At 39.1% G+C, this 20,094-nt stretch overlaps 1 protein-coding gene across 3 annotated transcripts in view; it reads left to right on the top strand.

Moving 5' to 3' along the window:
• Window positions 1-20,094, top strand: part of LOC130379044 (glutamate receptor 2-like) — a 45,577-nt gene that overhangs the window by 23,795 nt on the left and 1,688 nt on the right. The window contains exons 8-19 of one of the 3 annotated variants that reach the window (XM_056585619.1): window positions 365-532; window positions 3,446-3,550; window positions 3,751-3,858; window positions 4,823-4,886; window positions 5,385-5,527; window positions 6,117-6,332; window positions 8,005-8,159; window positions 8,256-8,454; window positions 9,817-10,064; window positions 13,777-13,891; window positions 17,285-17,419; window positions 17,754-17,929. In XM_056585619.1, the coding sequence (XP_056441594.1) occupies window positions 365-532; window positions 3,446-3,550; window positions 3,751-3,858; window positions 4,823-4,886; window positions 5,385-5,527; window positions 6,117-6,332; window positions 8,005-8,159; window positions 8,256-8,454; window positions 9,817-10,064; window positions 13,777-13,891; window positions 17,285-17,419; window positions 17,754-17,924 (1,827 nt within the window). In that variant the 3' untranslated portion in view covers window positions 17,925-17,929. Of the gene's footprint in view, window positions 1-364; window positions 533-3,445; window positions 3,551-3,750; window positions 3,859-4,822; window positions 4,887-5,384; window positions 5,528-6,116; window positions 6,333-8,004; window positions 8,160-8,255; window positions 8,455-9,816; window positions 10,065-13,776; window positions 13,892-14,638; window positions 14,754-17,284; window positions 17,420-17,753; window positions 17,930-20,094 lie in introns of all 3 variants that reach the window. The other 2 variants (XM_056585621.1, XM_056585620.1) reach the window with 2 other exon arrangements.

Raw genomic sequence — 20,094 nt, 5'->3', positions numbered from 1 at the left:
GGAATACAATATTCCTAATTACATTTGAAGTAGTGCATAATCCCATGGAATTAAGAAACGTTGCCCTTGTTGATATCACTTAGCATTCATTGAAGGCTATCGCCTAAGCGTAATGTTTTGCTTGTTAAAGGCCCCCACCCCAATGAGGGCAGCATCAGGGGGTCTGTTTCGTTGTCCACTAGCACGTCATGTTAAAGAATCAAGTGAGACAACCAAAGCAACAAATCAAATGCATGGTGTAGCAGGAGCTGCCACAACCTGGGCTTAAACTTATGATTACAACTAATGCTGATGCTATAAATGACATGATAAATGTTAAAAATGTAATTACAGAGATTTGTTGTGTTGTTTGTCTCTGTTACAGTACACTTCAGCGCTGACATATGACGCTGTCCAGGTGATGACTGAGGCGTTCCGGTTTCTCCACAAACAAAGAATAGATATGAGTCGCCGTGGAAACACAGGGGACTGTTTGGCAAATCCGGCCGTTCCGTGGGCCCAGGGGGTTGAGATCGAGCGTGCTCTAAAACAGGTTACGATCTAAACAAAGCATTCTGTGACTCATTCATGTTACATAACAAACAGAGAATTCCATGTTGTGATTAGCTTTTTTGGTATGTTTGATGTTCCATTTGCACCAACATTGCTGAGTATTAGATATTGTTAGATAAAGGTGTATATTTACAGAGAATTATATATACAGTATATCTTGGATAAATACAGAACCTTATCTTCAACAATCAATGAAATGATGAATGTGCCAGCAGACTTCCTGATCTGCCTGAAGTCCGTTGGCAGTTTAAAGTGCCATGAAGCCTTCTCGGATTCTCCTAGTAATTACTTTGGATGTTTAGGTGAACGGACATAGCATAAGCATCAGTCTTAACTCCTGGTGGAGGGTCGATCCATCTGTATGTTTTCACCGGGGCAGTTCTTAGAAAATTCTGTTTATGCACCTTGTAATAAGGCAGCAAAGTAGGCTATGTTAATTTTATTTGTACCATATAACATATAAGTTACAACAAAATGGGTTACGTTATTATTTTTTAACATGTGTTTTTGAAGAAGCACATTTCATTACACATGTACCTGTATTACGGATGGCTGTTTGACCATCTAATTGGCCGGTTGCCCGACCAAAGACAATGGCTCGCCGAATCCCTGATCTGATAGCAGACAAGCTTCAATCTGGGGGAATGGGGCGTTTCACTTTCTTTCTCTTCATATATGTTTCGACCAATCATGTGGCCCGATCTGGGGATCTGTAAGTGCCTAATTGGCTACTAGTGAACGCAAACTCGGCCAGCAATAGTAATGCTGTAATCCATTTGGATGGTACGCCGGTACGAACGACCAGCTTTAGCGAGAATGTGACGTATTTCCCTTGCTCCAGCCTTCCAGTTTGTCATTTGTGTTTCTGTCGAGCCACAAGGGGAAGTAGTAGCAGGCTAGTCATCATTAGCAACATAGCCTCTTTAGCAAGCCTTGAAAACACAACTTTACATTGAATTGCACACAAAGCAAGACTGTGCAATGCATAAATTGGTGACCGGATTAAAGCAGCAATGAAATCAAGTGTGTAAGAGGATTTAAAAACGACATTAAAACCACCAACGTGGTACAAATACAAAGAAAATACAACTCAAGCCCCATGAACTATGGGCGCAGCCATCTTCTTTGCGAGTTGTACAGCTCTGCTCGCTCTATTTTGAAAGCAACGAGATACTTCGACCAAAAGGGGGCCTGCCTCAGTGAAATGCAGCAAGAAAGCTGGGAGATTTGCAACTTACCACTTGCACGTACCGGCGTACCATCCAAATGGATACCAGCATAACATTTCCCGGTGGGAAGACAAGTAAAAACATCCGGTCCGGACACCAAAATTCTTAAGTGTCTGCAAAGGTTTAAATCAGGCCCAGTGTAGACTGGCTCCTGTAGAAATACACGTATTAAATCCCCTTCTGATCAGAATACCTCCATAATGAAACAGGAAACCAGGTATAACTTTGCACCTCTCAGTTTTTCTCAGTTTTCAGGCCCAGGCTCTGTGCCGTCTCCGCTAAGAATTTTAGCTACGACATAGAAGGACTCTGGATCTGAGATTACATCACTAATTACAAAGCTCATACTAAACAACGTGAACTAGCTTAAAAATAGTATTGCAAAGTTGGCGTGGGCCTTAACCATGGGGATTGTCGTCCAAAAACAATTGTGAATTGTTTTAAGTTTCACAGCTTTTAAATTCAGGGGGCTCACTTACCATTTAATTGTTTCATGCCACAGAATGATGCTATAAAATTGTTAAAAGTATATCAAATCAAATATAAACCTAATAGGGCTTGTACATCATAATGTATCATTGGATTTTTTGGAGATACTTCCCCAGTACACTCCTAACTACCAGTAACACTTGCCGTGTTTACATGGACACTTCTGGGCACTTCTGGACACACGAAAGTGGTAAGCGTAGGTTCGTATTTCTCTCGCGCACAGCCGTTATGTTGGTCTGGACTTATATGATATGTGTAAGGGATGATGTTGTACAGAACACCGATCATTATCGGGAAAGTAAGCCCAGACAGGGCAAACCGGACCCAACGTGAAGCGGAGGTGTCTTGCTTCGCCCCGAAGGGTATTATTTTCGATAATGACCGCCGACGTTCTATAAATGATCCCGCTTATTACACGCCTCCTTGCCAACACAAAACAATATTTTTTTATATACTTTTTACAATTACCATTCGTAGTGTTGATCAGCAGAGAAATAGTCCGCCAAAGACGTTGACGTCGCTTGGCAACCGGACGCGCCGGTTGATAAGTTACCGGACAACTTGCGGAGTGATAAGAAAGACATGACTCAGGCAAAAAAAATCACTTTAGTTGACAACGTTCAAGTTCGGTGTGCATAGAAGTACCGACGGACCAATTGCGAACTAGCCTACTGCAGATGCTGATGCCATCTTTCTAAATCTTTAAAAAGTAGCTGCAACCACCCCAAACCAATCGGAATAAGTGTATACATGTCGATTATAGCGGACTACTTCACCTCTTCTATTCCGCATGGAATTCTATTTCGATCAGAGAATTGTATTCCGATTGGTGCGTATATATGATAATTTTTTATTTCGATTGAGCTGTTCTTCCACTTCTAATCGGATCAGAAGTGTCCATGTGAACGCGGCTCCTGCTCCTATGATTCTGAAATGGAGGCGGTCATTGCGATTTGTGGCGTCTTATTATTATTATTATTATTATTTTACCCTTGCCCTGGTACATTAGAAGAGCAGACCAATATTTGTGTTACGAGCGACAACTGTGTGTGTGTGCAACAAAGGCGCCTCTTTGGAAAGAGTCTGCGATGGGCGATGGCCACATCACTCCAATAGATGTTCTGTTGAAGTGATTTCTTTACTGTCTGTGATTCTGTTGCGTTTTATGTTTCTAGGTGCGTGTAGATGGTTTAACAGGGAATATTCAGTTCGACCAATATGGAAAAAGAGTCAACTACTCAGTCACCGTCATGGAGCTGAAAAACAACGGGCCCATCAAGGTTAGTTATGTATTGTTTGTGAGGATCTAATTAATGAACCGCAAGCTGTTCATTCTCTCTAGCAATTAACCATCAGTAGAGGACAATATTTTATTCATTTATTTGTCCACTGTATGATTATTTGAGGATATAAAGAATACAAATATACAGAATGAATCTGTGGATTTTAAATGTGAACTGTGTATTTGTATGTGTTTTAGATTGGCTATTGGAATGAGATGGATAAGATGGTGGTGACCAAGTCTGACCTTTACCCTAATGACACAAGTGGCATGGAAAACAAGACCGTTATTGTCACTACCATACTGGTAATGAAGAACACTTTCTGATACTTATCAAGGCCTTCAAATCGTATTTGTACAAATGGATTTTTCTATTTAATATTTAATGTTGTCAATATTTTTTTCTATTCAATATTTGAACCTCACAATAATTGTGATGTTTTATTTCCTAATGTGCATATTTCAATAGTTTAAAAATATCCATTATCCAAGCAATCTCGTGCTTGGAACTGCCTAAGCGGTCAGCGCTTAGGCAGTTCATACTTCAGGGAAGTCAAAGCCAAAGTTCCTTTCCCCCAATTCCTTTTAAACCACGGCTGAGATAACCCCAACTACAATCTCGTTCTGGAAATACATGAGACGTCAAAGAACCGACGTGTTATGCGCCATAACACCAACAGCAAACACTTGCGTAACAGTGTGTGTAATGTAATCACACACACACACATGTGGCGCTCGCACAGTCGTGTCTCATTGGCGGACCAAATTCACTAGGCGGGCAAGGCAGCGAAAGGGGAGGAGCTCAGATCCTTTATAACAACATATGGGACCACATTCCAAATCAGTGCGCTTGAGCCCCCGTTTTTTCAAAGGCGAGCAGAACACCTAGTGCTCGTTTTACACCGAACGCAAGTTTTAGCCACTGGGGGACCATTGGCAGGCTAGGGGAACTCATATTTATGTTAGAAAACCTCATAAATCGAGATTATCATGCCATGGGACCTTTAATATTTGCCATTTTGCGACAAAGAGCTATAGAAATCAAATTGTCCAAAATTGATTCAACCCTATTATTGGTGGATGCTTCAATAATGCATTAGCCGGTTAACACGGTTAATTCCAATAATAACAAATAATGTTTACAAAGATTTTTTGTATGTGAATATGGAAAATGAAACATTATAAAAAAGCTTTTTGAACTACATGTATGAATACATGAATGAAAACAGCTATGAAATATTCTAACTCTTTTATCATATCATGCCTGTAGGAAGCCCCTTATGTGATGTTGAAGAAGAATTCCGAGCTTTTTCAGGACAATGACCGCTATGAAGGTTTGTTTTGTTTGTGTCCGTATGTGTGTACATGTCTTTAGTATGTATCTATAAAGATATATAGTATATCTCTAGATATATCTCAATATATCTATAGGAAGAGTCAGGGATATGTATATCAGATTGGTTATCTCTGATTGGTTTAGAGATGCGGATCAGTTAACCCTTTGTCACCCCTTTCCCAACCAAACTAATGAATGCTTTTCAACCATACTTATTAATACAATATGTGGAAATAAACTTTGGCCCTCTTTTTCATGTTTTTACTCATTCAGTATTAATGTAGTTATTCTTTTCCTATTTTATTGCAAAGTATTCAATTGAAATTTAAAATAAAAAGCAACACATTTCTGAGTTGATGCCTATGGCTATCAATGCCCACATAAGAGAGACTGAAGCTAAGCTATTGCTCTGTAATGCGACATGTATGTAATGTGAAAGAACTCCCATTACAGTGACCTTGATGTAACTGACAGTGACTTTTGATGTTGTCCTAAGGCTACTGCGTTGACCTGGCTGCTGAAATAGCAAAACACTGTGGAATACGATACCAGCTGAGGATTGTGGGAGATGGAAAGTACGGCGCAAGAGATGCAGAGACTAAAATCTGGAATGGAATGGTTGGAGAGCTGGTATATGGGGTAAGATTAACATACATCCCAAAATACACGCAAACAGACACACACACACACACAGACACAATCACGCACACAAACACACACATATACAAACAAACACAAAGACACACACGCACATACACAACCACTCACACACATACACACACACACACACACACAAACATACACAACCACACACACACACAGACACATATACACACATACACAACAACTCACACACACACACACACACAAACATATACACATACATACACAACACAACCACGCACACACACACACACACACACACACACACACACACACACACACACACACACACACACACACACACACACACACACACACACACACACACACACACACACACACTTTGTATATAAAGGAGATTAACACAATTCCAGACTCATGCGACACACCAGGAAGTGTATGCCCCAAAAACGGTAGCAGCACTCGATTTACACCGCAGGCTTTAGAAAACTTGTGTTCAGAGGCAATAAAATAAGTTTAACAGTACGACTCTCATCCATGCAGATGATTCGTCATTTGCCCTCCCATTCTCCGCCACTGATTGTCGTCTCTTCTTCTTTCATAGAAAGCAGATATAGCAGTAGCTCCGTTGACCATCACTCTGGTTCGGGAAGAAGTGATTGATTTTTCCAAGCCATTCATGTCTTTGGGGATCTCCATCATGATCAAAAAACCTCAGAAGTCCAAACCGGGGGTCTTCTCCTTCTTAGACCCCCTGGCGTATGAGATCTGGATGTGCATTGTGTTTGCCTACATCGGAGTCAGTGTTGTACTCTTTTTGGTAAGTAGGTGTGGTGTGTGAATGTGTGAACGGGCTGGCTTCTCGTTATATCAAACGCTTTGTCGAAACTTATATGTTCATTAACGTAGTATTTCACTGTTTGTTTGTTTGTTTGTTTGTTTGTTTGTTTGTTTTTTGCGTAACTCATTCCAGGGAGGTTCCGGCATTATAAAACACAAATGAACGTTTTTATTTTTGGTTTTATTTGCATAGTTGTATCTCTTAATTGCTCATTCTTTTTCTAGAAGTGTGAATATGTGATGAATCCTTATTAACTATTCATTAGCAGATTGCTAAACCACAAATACATGCAAAATTAAGTGAATGGGAATGGTGTTTTGGGTCACAGTACAATAATTGAGCAAGCGAGTGACTAATAGGCAAGACATCCGATAATACCAAGACTATTTGTTTAGTAGCATCACAGTTCAGTATCTAAGACTAACAATAAACAGGCTCACAGTATACAAACCTCTAACCCCAAGCCCTTTAAAGGAAAACATAGAAGTTGGATATAGTCACAGCTTAAAAACATAATTTAAGCTTTTCAAGCTTTCATGTGAGATTAAATCAAGGACAAAAAAAGGATAGCCTAGTTGTTGAAGTACCATTGAAGTACTTGATCTGTCTCACATACTCAAGAGAAAAAAAATCGTAAAGGGTCAAGTCACACTTGTTGTTTATACTACTAGGGCTGTACCCAACGCAGAGTTTATTTCAGTTGAAGGGAGGATAAACCCTACAGTAACAATAGAGAACGACGAGAACCGATGTGAATAGAAGGAATGGTGGATATGGCACACTCATGGTCCAAGTCAATGTGGCTCTAGCGTGTAAGCGGCTTGAACCTGACCGGGGATCACATCTCTATACGACCTGCCTAAAGCCTTTGCTTTGGCTTTTCAGTTTTCATTTAACCAATATTTTTTCGCTGTACACCGAGCATGACGGTCCCAAATAGGTCTCTGATTAGATTGCGATTGATCAATCAAGCCAAGTTGGTTAATTAGGATGTATGGACCATACAACTTTATAGGGTGTTGTCTTGACTACTCTATGGGTAGAAGCAGAAACCGGTCAGTACTGGTGTAAGCACTACTAATGTGTGGAGGACCAATGAGATTATAATTTTAGCTTTAATATTGTATGGTCTAATGAGGTAATATAAGAAATTAATGCAGCACTCGAATTTCAAGTTTTCCTGAGGCAATTACTGGTGATAATTAGTTTCGCTTTCTCATGCTTAATATTGAAATGTAATTACTGTCACTTAAGCTTCTGTTTCATATTTTCTGTGGTTATAATTCACAGACAAAAAATATACACTATTTCCTGACAGAAAAACCACAATTAAGCGCTCTGAAAGACACTTTCGTGTTTAAGTTTTAACGTTAGACTTTTAGTGATAAATAAGCTTTTAGGGTTCAGCTTTAACAACTTAATACGGGTGTTGTGAACAATTTTGGTCTGCAAAATCAACTCTGTTCCTTCTAAAAATGTACGGAAAGTTTGACCATGGAAGTAATTTGTCCGGAATTTGCCACGATGTTGCAGACCCCAATTACAGTCCAAACAGGCATATGGAGCAATATTCTCAGTGTGTGACGGTTCCCCTTTTGAAAATGATTATGTTTAATATGAATATTATATGAATCATTGTATTTTATTATAGGTTTCTCGCTTCAGTCCATACGAATGGCAGCTTGAAGAGCCAGAGGATGGGGCGTTGCCATTGACAACGGAATCAACCAACGAGTTTGGAATCTTCAATTCTCTGTGGTTCTCCTTGGGTGCATTCATGCGTCAAGGCTGTGACATCTCACCAAGGTTTGCGTTGTAATACATACTCTAATAACGGGATACCTTCACTTTGCTGTCGGCCTTTAGATCTATCCATCTTCTTGCTCCCTTGCCCTCCCTTAGGTCTCTGTCAGGCCGTATCGTGGGAGGTGTTTGGTGGTTTTTCACACTGATAATCATCTCATCCTACACTGCCAACCTCGCTGCCTTCCTCACTGTGGAGCGGATGGTTTCACCTATAGAAAGTGCCGAAGACCTGGCTAAACAAACCGAGATAGCATATGGGACCTTAGACTCTGGGTCCACCAAGGAGTTCTTTAGGGTAAGACGTGTGGGAAATAAGAAGTGTTATTTTTGGGGGATTTGTGTTTGATATGGAAAGTGTTCAATCAATCTAGATCAGGGGTCTGCAACCTTTTTTCATGTTCCTTCGCCACTTTACAATCAAAAGATATCTGTCACAGACCCCCGTGCAAGTTAGAATATGCATTTGTTTATTTATTACATGCTGCTGCTCTTCTGACCCGTCTAGGGTGCCAATGCCAAAATATCTAATGATGACGGAATCCCCTCTGCTTCTCTACCATTCGGGGGGGGGGGGGGTTCGTCGGTTGTAACAGCAAATATCTTCTTGATATCAACCTCTAAGCTCAAAATGATCAGTAAATATAGTCGCCCCATCCTCCACTTTAGTGGCACCATCGGCTTTATACCAATAAGACCCTCACGTATCACCGCATTGTCGCAGTATCTTGCAACCATTGTTATATTTAATATATAATTGATATCCTTGCTCTTGTTGATTGCTGACGTTACACTGAACACTGACACGCCTTTCAAGCTGGTGCTTTACGTTTTTTAGCGATATCAGTAATGTGCCTTTCTACAGTTCTCGCAGAAATCTCTTTAATCTTGGAGAAGATTGTGTCTCTGTTTGGTAATCCTTCATATATAACCTCCAGACTGCTGACGAAAAACTCAAATTTACACACATATACATTCTCATTCCGAGAACGGCTTCCCGTGTTCAGCAATGCAATGCGCGACTAGCTGCCTTCTGTAGCTTGATTTTTGACGGCATATAGGGTTTTAAAAATCTCGTACTGATTATCCAAGTTTGTAGTTTGTCAATTAGATAAAAAGTGGCCATTTTAAATGGCCTGGCCTGCCCGGATTGGGACGCGGCCCGTAGGTTGCCGACCCCTGACCTAGATACTAAAACGACAATGTTACTTTTACCTCTAATACAAAAACAGAGGGAACCTTTGGGTATCATTTCATGTTCTATTTAACCATTTGGTTGCATGATTTTGTGCAGTGTATGATGGCAATCTCAGATTTGGTCATATAGTGTACGACGAGTCCTGATTATAGCATCCCTATCTTCACGATCTAGTCTGCGAGGTCCCAAATCTTTTCAAACATGTTTGATATTTTCGTCATAGCTCGCAAAGCAATTTGTAACACTGGCCAATGACAAGACAGCATCAGTAGCCATCAAGGTGTTTAGAAAGAATACCCTCTTCTGCCTGGGATGGTACGATTTATAACCTGTTTCCATAGCATAACCATGTTATTCTGCCAATGAATATTTAGCATATTGTAATGTGAATTACATTTGAATGAACACATTTTCACTAACAAATCTATTTCTGTCTCCTATCCAATGTCCAAACCGATCCAGCGCTCTAAGATCGCCCTCTTTGACAAGATGTGGCAGTATATGAAATCAGCAGAACCCTCAGTTTTTGTTAAGAAAACTCCAGAGGGGGTTTTGCGTGTCCGCAAGTCCAAAGGGAAGTATGCCTACCTGCTGGAATCGACCATGAATGAATACATTGAACAGAGGAAGCCATGTGATACCATGAAAGTGGGGGGAAACCTTGATTCCAAAGGCTATGGCATCGCCACCCCCAAAGGATCACCATTAAGGTGGGTGGATCAATATAACAATGCTGCCCAACCTAAAAGGCTGTGTCCCATTCAATTGACTAGCATACTGCCGAGCATACTGCCACACTCTGTTTGGCTAAAGCAGCTTTTAACCGTTTCAAAGTCAAGTAATTTGACAAAAAAATTAAAATACTGGATTTCAATCCACAGTGTCAAAACCCTGTTTGTATGCTTACATGAATTATAAGATATTAGCTATACTCAACCAAAGCCACTTCCCAAATTTTGTTTGCAATATCAGCATGTATTGAATTTAGGAATAATTTGGAAATATTCAGGAAGAAAGTACTTACCTCAATAGCATGTGAGCTATGGGTAAGTCCAAAAACGCCTAAAACACAAATTTTAAAGTAGTGTTTTTAAATCCTGCTCGATTGCATAGAAATTTTGCAAGCGACCTGGAATACATTGCAAATCAGTATGGGAGTGGGCAGAGAGATCCCAATTGTGACCAAATTGTCACAATTAAAATGTGGATTGTGTAGTATGGTAGTGTGGCGAATGGGTCATGGCAGTCAACTCGTTGTTATAATAATCCACCTACCCTGATGACATCGTCACAGTGGTTTGTATTAACCCATGGGTACCACCTCTGGTCAGTGGCTAGTGGTGGTTGCCATGACTAAATAGAGGTTATTTGTGAGTGTTTGTGTGTGTGTGTGTGTGTGTGTGTGTGTGTGTGTGTGTGTGTGTGTGTGTGTGTGTGTGTGTGTTTGTGTGTACGTGCGTGGGTATGTGTGCACATGTGTGTGCGGTGGTGATGGTGGATATGGTAAGTGTTATGTTAACAGTTTTGGATAGCAGGATTTAAAGACACAATTTGGCCCCATGCTTCTATTATCTCAATTATTCTGGTGCCTATATATTTTTTCAGAATTCATTATTTTCACTTCCATTTTATTTATCTATTTGAAACAAAACACACATTCAATTAATATCTTGTAATCCTATATCTTCACGTGTATTGTCTTAATATACAGTAAATGGTGGATGGGGGGTATAAGAGGGATGAACCCTTCTAACGGATAATGATATAGAACTATAAAGTATAATACTTTAAAGGTCCCAGAGGAAAATATTTGTTAAAGGAGCTTTGGCCTCTTTAACTTATGCTATCTGGAAATGGTTGATATTCAGTAAGTTAAGTTCAAACATTGACTGTTTTAACATTCAATGTTTTAACTTGATGAATGTGCCTCTTTCTGTGTGCATTTGTGTTGGAATATGCATGTGTGTGCATTGTTTGAAATGGGAAGGTTATATCTTGAATCAATTGGGTAGTCCTATCTGAAATTATTTGAATTGTACACTCTGGTAACTTTGATACCTTATTTGTCTTATAAGTAATACATCATAAGCAAAGTTTAGGCAACCATTTTTGGGAAACAATGCATCTTTTCGATTACAGACCATTTGCACATTATGCCCTAAACAGTACACAACGCCTATGTGTTATGTGTAATATTTGATCAAATCTCATAGTATACATCAATAATAATGGCCTACCCATTTTTTGCTTCCTATTCTAGAATAAAGAAAGACTAACAATAGGAATGACAGAAGTATCCATCACTCTGTAACCACATTCCCCACCAGTCAAAAGTCATGGCTATCTTTAATGGAATACAATACCGGAGTTGACTACGTTAACATCTATAGAAACTAACATTTGCTAGTGAGAACATAATGGGGGTAGTGGCTAGGGACTCCTAGGAAAGACATACTGGATTCAAATAATATGCACCCCTAAACAACACAAGCAATCATTAACTGAAATGAAAGACTCTGGCCATGAAGATAATGTTCTGCGACTGTTTAGTTCCAACCCACTGTCTGTTTGAGTATTGTTAGAGAGGCTAACCTTGAAGCTTGGCCCCACCATGGGTTCTCTATTAGAGCAATGGGACAGTACACCCTTAAGCTGCATGGATGAATGAACATGTCAGTGCTTAAATACTCTGTATCTAACAAGGGGAGATAACGTTAAAGGGTATTAGTACAACATCCCTAGGATATTACAATCCTGCAAAGATTTGTTTCAACTTGTCGTTATGCATCTAGGGAATCAGAGTTTACATAAGAGGGGGATTGTTTACACGTGGTTTGTCTCATTGTTTTAATTGTCCTAATCCTTCATGCTCTGTCTCTTTTCCATATGAAAGTGGATAGTTTAAAAGCAACTGATGTATTTTGATCACAGCTAAATCAGCATTCTTGAGAAATGATTTGGGTTATTTACACAACATGCTAGAAACAGAGATGCTAAATAACTAATTTAGTAATAACAAATGCCAAATTAAAATGAATCAAGCATTTCTTTTTCATTCTAAAAACATTAACAGAATATTTTTTAAATGTTGCTTAATGGGAATTTAACCTCCATAATATTGGCCAAGTCTCTGCTCCTAGCATTATGTTGACTTGTGTATTCAGACCTTATGTTAATTGATATTGTGAATGTTACAATTGTATGAGCTGAATTGATTATGTGGAATGGGTTCAGTTTAGCAATTGGTTTTCATTAATCATCAAATTTGACAATGGCAATCTATAACTGTGTTACCCATTCAAAATAATTGAACTAAGTCAAATAAATGAGTGATTAAGTTGCTCAAACAAACTGAACTGAGCCCAGGCCAAGCCTCTGATCTGAAATGGAGGAATACCAATAATTTATTATACACGACATTTTTCATGACACACATCTCATAATAATGATTTAATCTATTTAAATATATGAATTGAAGACAATTATCAAATAGGAATTGCACTAATTGGGGTCCATGTCAATTTATAATAATAGTAATTATATTTATAAAGTAATTGTAAAACATTTATTTTACAATTAAAACCATCTTCCCTTGAAGGTAAAATCAAACCTTCTACCTTGATATTAACTCAGTCAAGGCAAGTTTCCCAGTAGATTGTAAAACGTGTAATCCCCTGATTCACTTGAAGTTCTTATACATGTAATGTCAATGACATGTCATCCATTGATGGCTTCATACAAATAACCTTATGTGACAAGTTCAGAAGAGGTTCCGATAGGATTCCACTGTGAACATGGTGCTTTATCGGCCATGTTTACCTTCTAAAATGGATAATCACATAAAAAACACATAACTAAATAATCCAGTCACTAAAAAGGATTTAAGATAATTTGCCAAAAATGTAAATAATACAAAATAAAGTATCAGATAAGAACAGAATAACTACCATTGTATTCAAATGTGGAATGTGGCTGTAAGAGAGAGCCAGGCTCTGAAACAAGAAGAACAGTAAAAGCGGTGCAGTGGGAGGAGAGTTGTACTTGTAGCCCACCCTCCTCTATACCATAACCTCTTACCTTGGCTAACCATTACAACATGTGTGGAGGCGTAGGAACCTACAGTACCCTGCCCTATAGCCTCAACCACATCTCCAGCTTGCATCAAGTTTTTTTTTTTTACTCAAACTGATTTTTTGCCTGCAAGGGGAAATGGTTAGATTATGCACTTAAGTATGTTGTGGCCACTATGTTTACACATACATAGTTTAATGAAAAACTGGAAATCTCAGCCAAGACGTTCTTGCAGGCAGGTTTTTGCTGTGTTTACTAGTGTTCCAAGCATGTGGTTTGGTATGATGCTAGCTGCTGTAAACCATCGTCTAGACCCTGAGCTAACTGCTAACAGCCACTGTGTTCATGTAGAAACGCGGTGAACCTGGCGGTGTTAAAGTTGAACGAACAGGGCCTTCTGGACAAACTGAAAAACAAGTGGTGGTATGACAAGGGAGAGTGCGGCAGCGGAGGAGGGGAGAGCAAGGTTAATGCACACATGCACACACAAACACACACACACACTCATACTACCCACCGAGGTGATGTAGAACACTTGGTAAGACTTTAGGAGTTTAATCCATCGAAGCCAACACAGACAGCACTTCATATTTGCACACACGTGAAGAGTGCAAAGGTGAAAGATGCTTTGGTCTGTGGTGGAAGCTCTGAGGTCTGTGCTACCCCCCCCCCCCCTCTCCAAGCGATGCATTGCAGCCCATCTGGTTGAGGTCAGGGTCCAGGCAGCATCACAAACCAAGGTTAGGTTCATGGGACCTCAGACCACATGGCAGCCGCAGTGCTTATCGCCCTTTTACGGCCTGTGAAGGATCCATGGATTAAAAGAGTTTGATAGAGTCGACAAACTCTTTGTATCCATGTCTTCTGTCTGAAGTATCTCCGCTGCACAGTGAGCAGAGAAAGGCTTTTCATCTGCAGCATCTCTTAATCTCTTGTTCAGGGGCCGGCAGTAGCAGCAACACTGCACTACAACCAAATTGAAATCATTTACATAAATTAAAAATTATAAATCATAGATGATATAATGTATTCTTTACATTAAATATTATATTATTTTTGACCTAAAAATTGGATGTTATTAAGACGCTTCATGTTAATTAAACAGAATGTAGTCCAGCCATTGGTCCCCCAAACAAGAGTTTCAGAACTGCTGCCTCGCTAATAACATAAGATAACATTGATAATGATGTTATTTATGTTATTCTCATTGAAGAGTGCCAGTAAACCTTGCGGTTTTGAAACTGAATGAGCAAGGAACCCTAGACAAGATGAAAAACAAGTGGTGGTACGATAAAGGAGAATGTGGCTTCAAGGACTCCACAAGTAAGGTTAGTTCTGTGTGCCCAGAGTTCAAACCTATTCAAGCACAAAGTTAATCTCTCCTTGCATGAATATCCTGCAAGGTTGTTTGGCCCAGAGTGTTGGTATTTGTACACACATCAATCAGACTTAAAGGGCAGTGTCCTTTGTGTGCACTAAAGGATTTAATGGCATCTAGCGTTGAGGCATTGCAACCAACAGAATACCTGCCCACCCCTCCCCTACTAATGACGTATAGAAGCTATGCTGGCCTGTAAGGTGCCAGTAGCTACCTTAAATTCCTTTATAGATTTATACATTTTATTTTGTTATTTAGTCTGTAAAACCAATAGCTTACAGGCAAGACAGTGATTATGTATACAAATTCTCTAGAACCGCCTGTCCGTTCGGGACTACTGTAAAAACATGGCGGTGCAATTTGGCGTGTTCCATGGATCAGGGCCCTGTGTGGATTTAAAAGGCTAATTCAGAGGTCATGAAAACACAGCCATTCCTACTTAATGGGATTTTCTCTAGTCATTATCTTATACTTATGTAATATTAATTAATATTCAATTTCTGTCCTTAGATGCCACTTAATTCTGCACACACTGCACCATTCTATTAAAGTGGCAATCCTCAAAGATCGTCTGTTTTTTTTTAGTTTGCTAACTTTCAGTGACTTAGGGCTACCAAGAGTTTGCATAACAAGAAAATATGATTTTGTCTTTTTTCAGTAGATGGGTGAACTGAAACGTAAATAGGGCAAACCTTTGTTTCCTTGGACAAAAAAGAAATGGCCTTGAATGCCTTGATTCATTCAAAAAGGAAAATTGTTTTTCATTTGTGGTGTAGGCAAGTAAGAAAAGGCTTATTGCCTTTGGGCAAAATCAGAATACATGTTTTTATATATATATAGCGGCCTCCTCCATATGCTTTTCCCATGTTGTGGTTGTCTCAGGCATTATGATAGCTCTTCTATTATTTTACCAGGAGGGCTTGGCGCACTTCCTTCTTTCTTACCTTGTTGTAAGCTCTGCTGACACTGATGGTTACCAATGTTTCAAGAAGAAAATATTTGCTGACGAATCACTGATCAATGAGAGGACTGTGACCTACTTTACACTTTCGCACACTCCATCTGAGTGTACACCCATTCCCGTACTTCTTTTGCTTGTCCTTCTCGTGGTTCTAAGGATCCGTAGCAGCATCTCATGTTGGGTTTCTGCCCAGTCCTTGGATTCGTGCTTCTTCACATCCTGAATATCTCTTTGGTATCGTTGCCTTGGGTCACATGCCTTGGCTGGCTCTGCTGGTGTGATCACTGCTTCACACACACTTCTTAGCTTGTTCTTGGTCTCTTTGGTGTCCCTTATCGTCCTTGCCTTCTTTATAAAGCTATGCTAAGCGATGGCCTTTCTGTTTCTAATACAGCAGCCCAAATGGGTTTGTGAACCAGCCTTTTGATCGTACTAACTGGTTTCCCTAGATCGATCGATGACAGTAACAAGATTGTTATCATGCATTCTCCTCAAGCCCATTAAAGGGTCTGTAGGTACGTTTTAAGAGCCATTATTTGAGTGTTATTCATGAGAAATTAAAGAGCCACCATCAGCTAGTGAGTTAAATGTGCAGTGGAATATGTGTAGGGAGTTGACTGTGCCTGCTTCTTGTATTATCCAATTTAAAATATTTCTGATATCAGATTATTTAATCTCTTCCCTGATTGGTTCGTAGAATCTTGCCTGGTAATCTTGCCTGTCAATCATAGGTGCCTGAATCAATTGTTAACACAAATGAAAGGAAGAAGGAGGAGGTGCAATACCAGTAGTATTGGAGTATAAAGAGACTCTTATTCCTATATTAAGCCCTCCTGGTCCGAGGAAACTATTGAATTACTAGGTTTAATCTGAAGGGTTGCCACTTTAATGAAATTACAAACAAACATCTGTGTTGTCAAATGCAATGTCTGTCAAATGCCACATGAAAACCAACAAAGCTAGGAACAGTCTGTAGTATATTATTCTGTATTGTCTATATAAGGCTGTGTGGCAAGTATTACATTATTGAAGTTTCCATAATAATCATTTCGAGCTCAGCAAACAGTCTGTGGATTTGTAGATTTATTCTGTCAAGCCACTCTTTGTATTCCATTCTATACCTGTGCTTGTACATTATACTTTGTTTCCAGACATACAATGTTATTGTTTTTATTTTGTTACAATTTTGTCTCAATTTAATATATTTATGGCATCTTTCTAGAAAGCAGCTAGATGTATTATGTATGCATAGACAATAATGATGACACAATCTGTTTTGTAAGGATCTATCAGACTTAAGTGTGAAAGATCTACTTTATGTTATAACAGTTAAAAATAAATCTAGGTCTCACATTTGTGTTATTAATTTCCTCAACTCCCTTCCAACAATGCAACAATTTGACTGGATTTATTTGTGTGTGTGTGCATCTGTGCATGTGTTTGTGTGTGTGTCTGAGTGTGTGCGTGTGCGTGCGTGCGTGCGTGTGTGTGTGTGCGTGTGCGCTTGTGTTTTCACCCAGGAAAAGACGAGTGCTCTGTCCCTCAGTAATGTTGCTGGAGTGTTCTACATCCTTGTGGGTGGCCTGGGTCTGGCCATGATGGTGGCCCTGGTGGAGTTCTGCTATAAGAGTCGCACGGAGGCCAAGAAGATGAAGGTATGGATTAACAAGTGGGAATATTCAATGTACTGACTGGAGAAAGGAACACAAAAACAGTATTAGTGAGTTGCCAGACATTGCAAGCAGAAGGTAAAAATACAATTATGGATCATCATATGAAATTCTAACAACAAACAGGCCATTTTTGGGACACACACTGCGCAACTTGCGAATCACAGGATATTTTCGTTTGAGGAAAACAATGACTAATAACGTTTTGGTTCAAGGTTTTGCATGAAGCTGCAAATGGCCTTACAAGATATATTGTAAGGCCATAAGGGGGACATAAACACTCTTCTTAACCCTTTTATACTTTACATTTTCTTCAAAGGTGGCAGCAACCACATTGTCCTCCCCTCAGCACACACAAAACTACACGCATACCCTTTCCTCCCCTCAACATCCCCCTAACTACAACCTGCAGTCTCCTGGTCACCAGCCAAACTACGCCACCTATAAGGAAGGCTACAACGTCTATGGCATCGAGAGCGTCAAGATCTAAGACGGGTAGGAGAGAGATGACTCCCGGCTAAAGTCTACTTCACCTTGCAGCCATTGATAGCTGGTCACACTAGGTTTTGCCTCCTAATTACTAATATTTAACTGTTACACATCTATTGTTCTGTACTTATCCATAGCACTTATAATTAAAAGGAAATTGCCTTTCCTTAACACACAAGGAAAGCCTTTTCTTGGCATTGTAAGAATTTGACATTTGTGGTTATTATTAATGTCACTATTTAGTTCCAGAGGCATCAGTGTGTTGGCCACAGACCACACTGGACAAAAGCTATCTTTGGCTGTGAATTTACCTGCTCAACCTTTTTTACTTTTCACCTCCTCAGTTGTGTTTGACTTGTTTGTCCGTATTATCCTGGTTGTCTTCTTACCTCACTGAGCTTCCCCACCTTCCTTGCACCTCCTTCCTGTCTTGTTACTTTAGTTACGTCCTAAATATAAACCTAATAGCAGAGCTACACTGAGTGTGTAAGATAAGACTCCATACTTATTCCATCTGTGTCAATGCACGGCATCTCCTACAGGCTAGCACAGTTGGGTTCTCATAATCAAATTGTTAAGAGGACAGCTTTGCTAATGTTAAAAAAAAATGAATGATATATATATAAAGTGCAATGCAGTTATATCCATCATCATTAATTATGTATTTTAATTTTGACCTTTAATTTGACCTCTGCATCGGCCAAATAGCTACCAGCCCCAGGGATATTATAAAGCCCAGAGCCATTGCTACCATATGTGTACTGCTTTCTGTAGCTGCAGAAACTGTAACCGATTAAACAACATATGTGACGTAGAGTACTGGTCAGGATGACCTTAACTATTTAACTGTAAATAGCTGTTAATAATGGTATACGTATGGCCATATAAGCAGTATATATAGTATGTAAGTGTTTCACTTGCAGTATTGACTTAAATTTGCTCATAAATATTCTATCTATTGATAATATCTGATAATTAATCTAAAAGTTAAAACTTTAGCATACATTCTCGGTTGTTTATAATGCGTGACTATAACGATTTATTTCTAGCGCTAGCTCTGAACAGACAAATGCAGATGAATGACAGAGATGGGTACGATTTGAACGTATAACAAAAGCAAATAATATACAAATGAAGAGACTGTTAAGGTAACCAATCGCACTGGTGCATTGATTGTGTTGTTTTAATGAGGAGATGCAACAGAGATGGAATGAAGCCTTAAAACCAGTAACCTGTAACCCTGTTATTCTCGCCCACCCTCTTTTCCTGTTCTGTTTTTATTTCTCCACCTCTCTCTTTAGCCGATCATCCTCTCGTTAGACTAGCATTAGAAAGTCATTTCTCAGCTTTATATTGATTGAAAGTTCAGTTAAAAGAGAAGTATCCATGCCATCTCGTAACATTGTGTAGGAAATCCTTTGATACTTTACGATCACCTATATACACACCAGTCACACACACCTTTTAACTGCAAATGCTGTCTGTTGAAATCTTAAAATTCTATACAGGGGTGAGTTCATGAAGTCTGTCTGAATTCAATATAAGTCCATTTTTATTAAAGCGTTTTCCAAATTACAAAATAATAATGAAATGAATGTGCATGTATCTTTAGTTTTAATATGAAATTGATGTGAATAAGTCTGCAGTAACGTTATTTGGGTTTAAATGCCCATCTAAATCATTGGGAGAGCACTCCATACGTAGGGAGAAGCAGAGCCAGGCCGAGTAATAGTTATTAAGTTATTTAGTTAGATGAGAAAAGTGAGAAAAATAGATATTCATAGCATTACCAGTTGAAATATAATGAACAATAATCCAATGTTTGTTGGCATACAACGTTTTAAACCATATCAATACATAGCTAGCCATTTTATAATTGCATATAAATATTTTATAGATATACAATATATATATATAACAAATATCATAAAGCATATACGACAGTATTGTTAATAAATACGTATAGATACAGATCAATATACTAAGGGAATTAGATAAACAACTAATCATTTTTGATGACAAATAGTATGTTCCAAAGATAACATACAAAGAAAACATTCCCATTGAACATGTCATTGCTTAATCATTCCACCATCTAAACTAGCGAAACAAAACAACTAACATGCTTGACTTGTAGAAGCTCAGCAATCTTTCATGTTAACTAACGTTTT

This window comes from Gadus chalcogrammus, chromosome 3, assembly GCF_026213295.1.
Source record: "Gadus chalcogrammus isolate NIFS_2021 chromosome 3, NIFS_Gcha_1.0, whole genome shotgun sequence".
Classification (NCBI taxonomy): domain Eukaryota; kingdom Metazoa; phylum Chordata; class Actinopteri; order Gadiformes; family Gadidae; genus Gadus; species Gadus chalcogrammus.
This window is presented reverse-complemented; position numbering and strand designations above follow the sequence as displayed.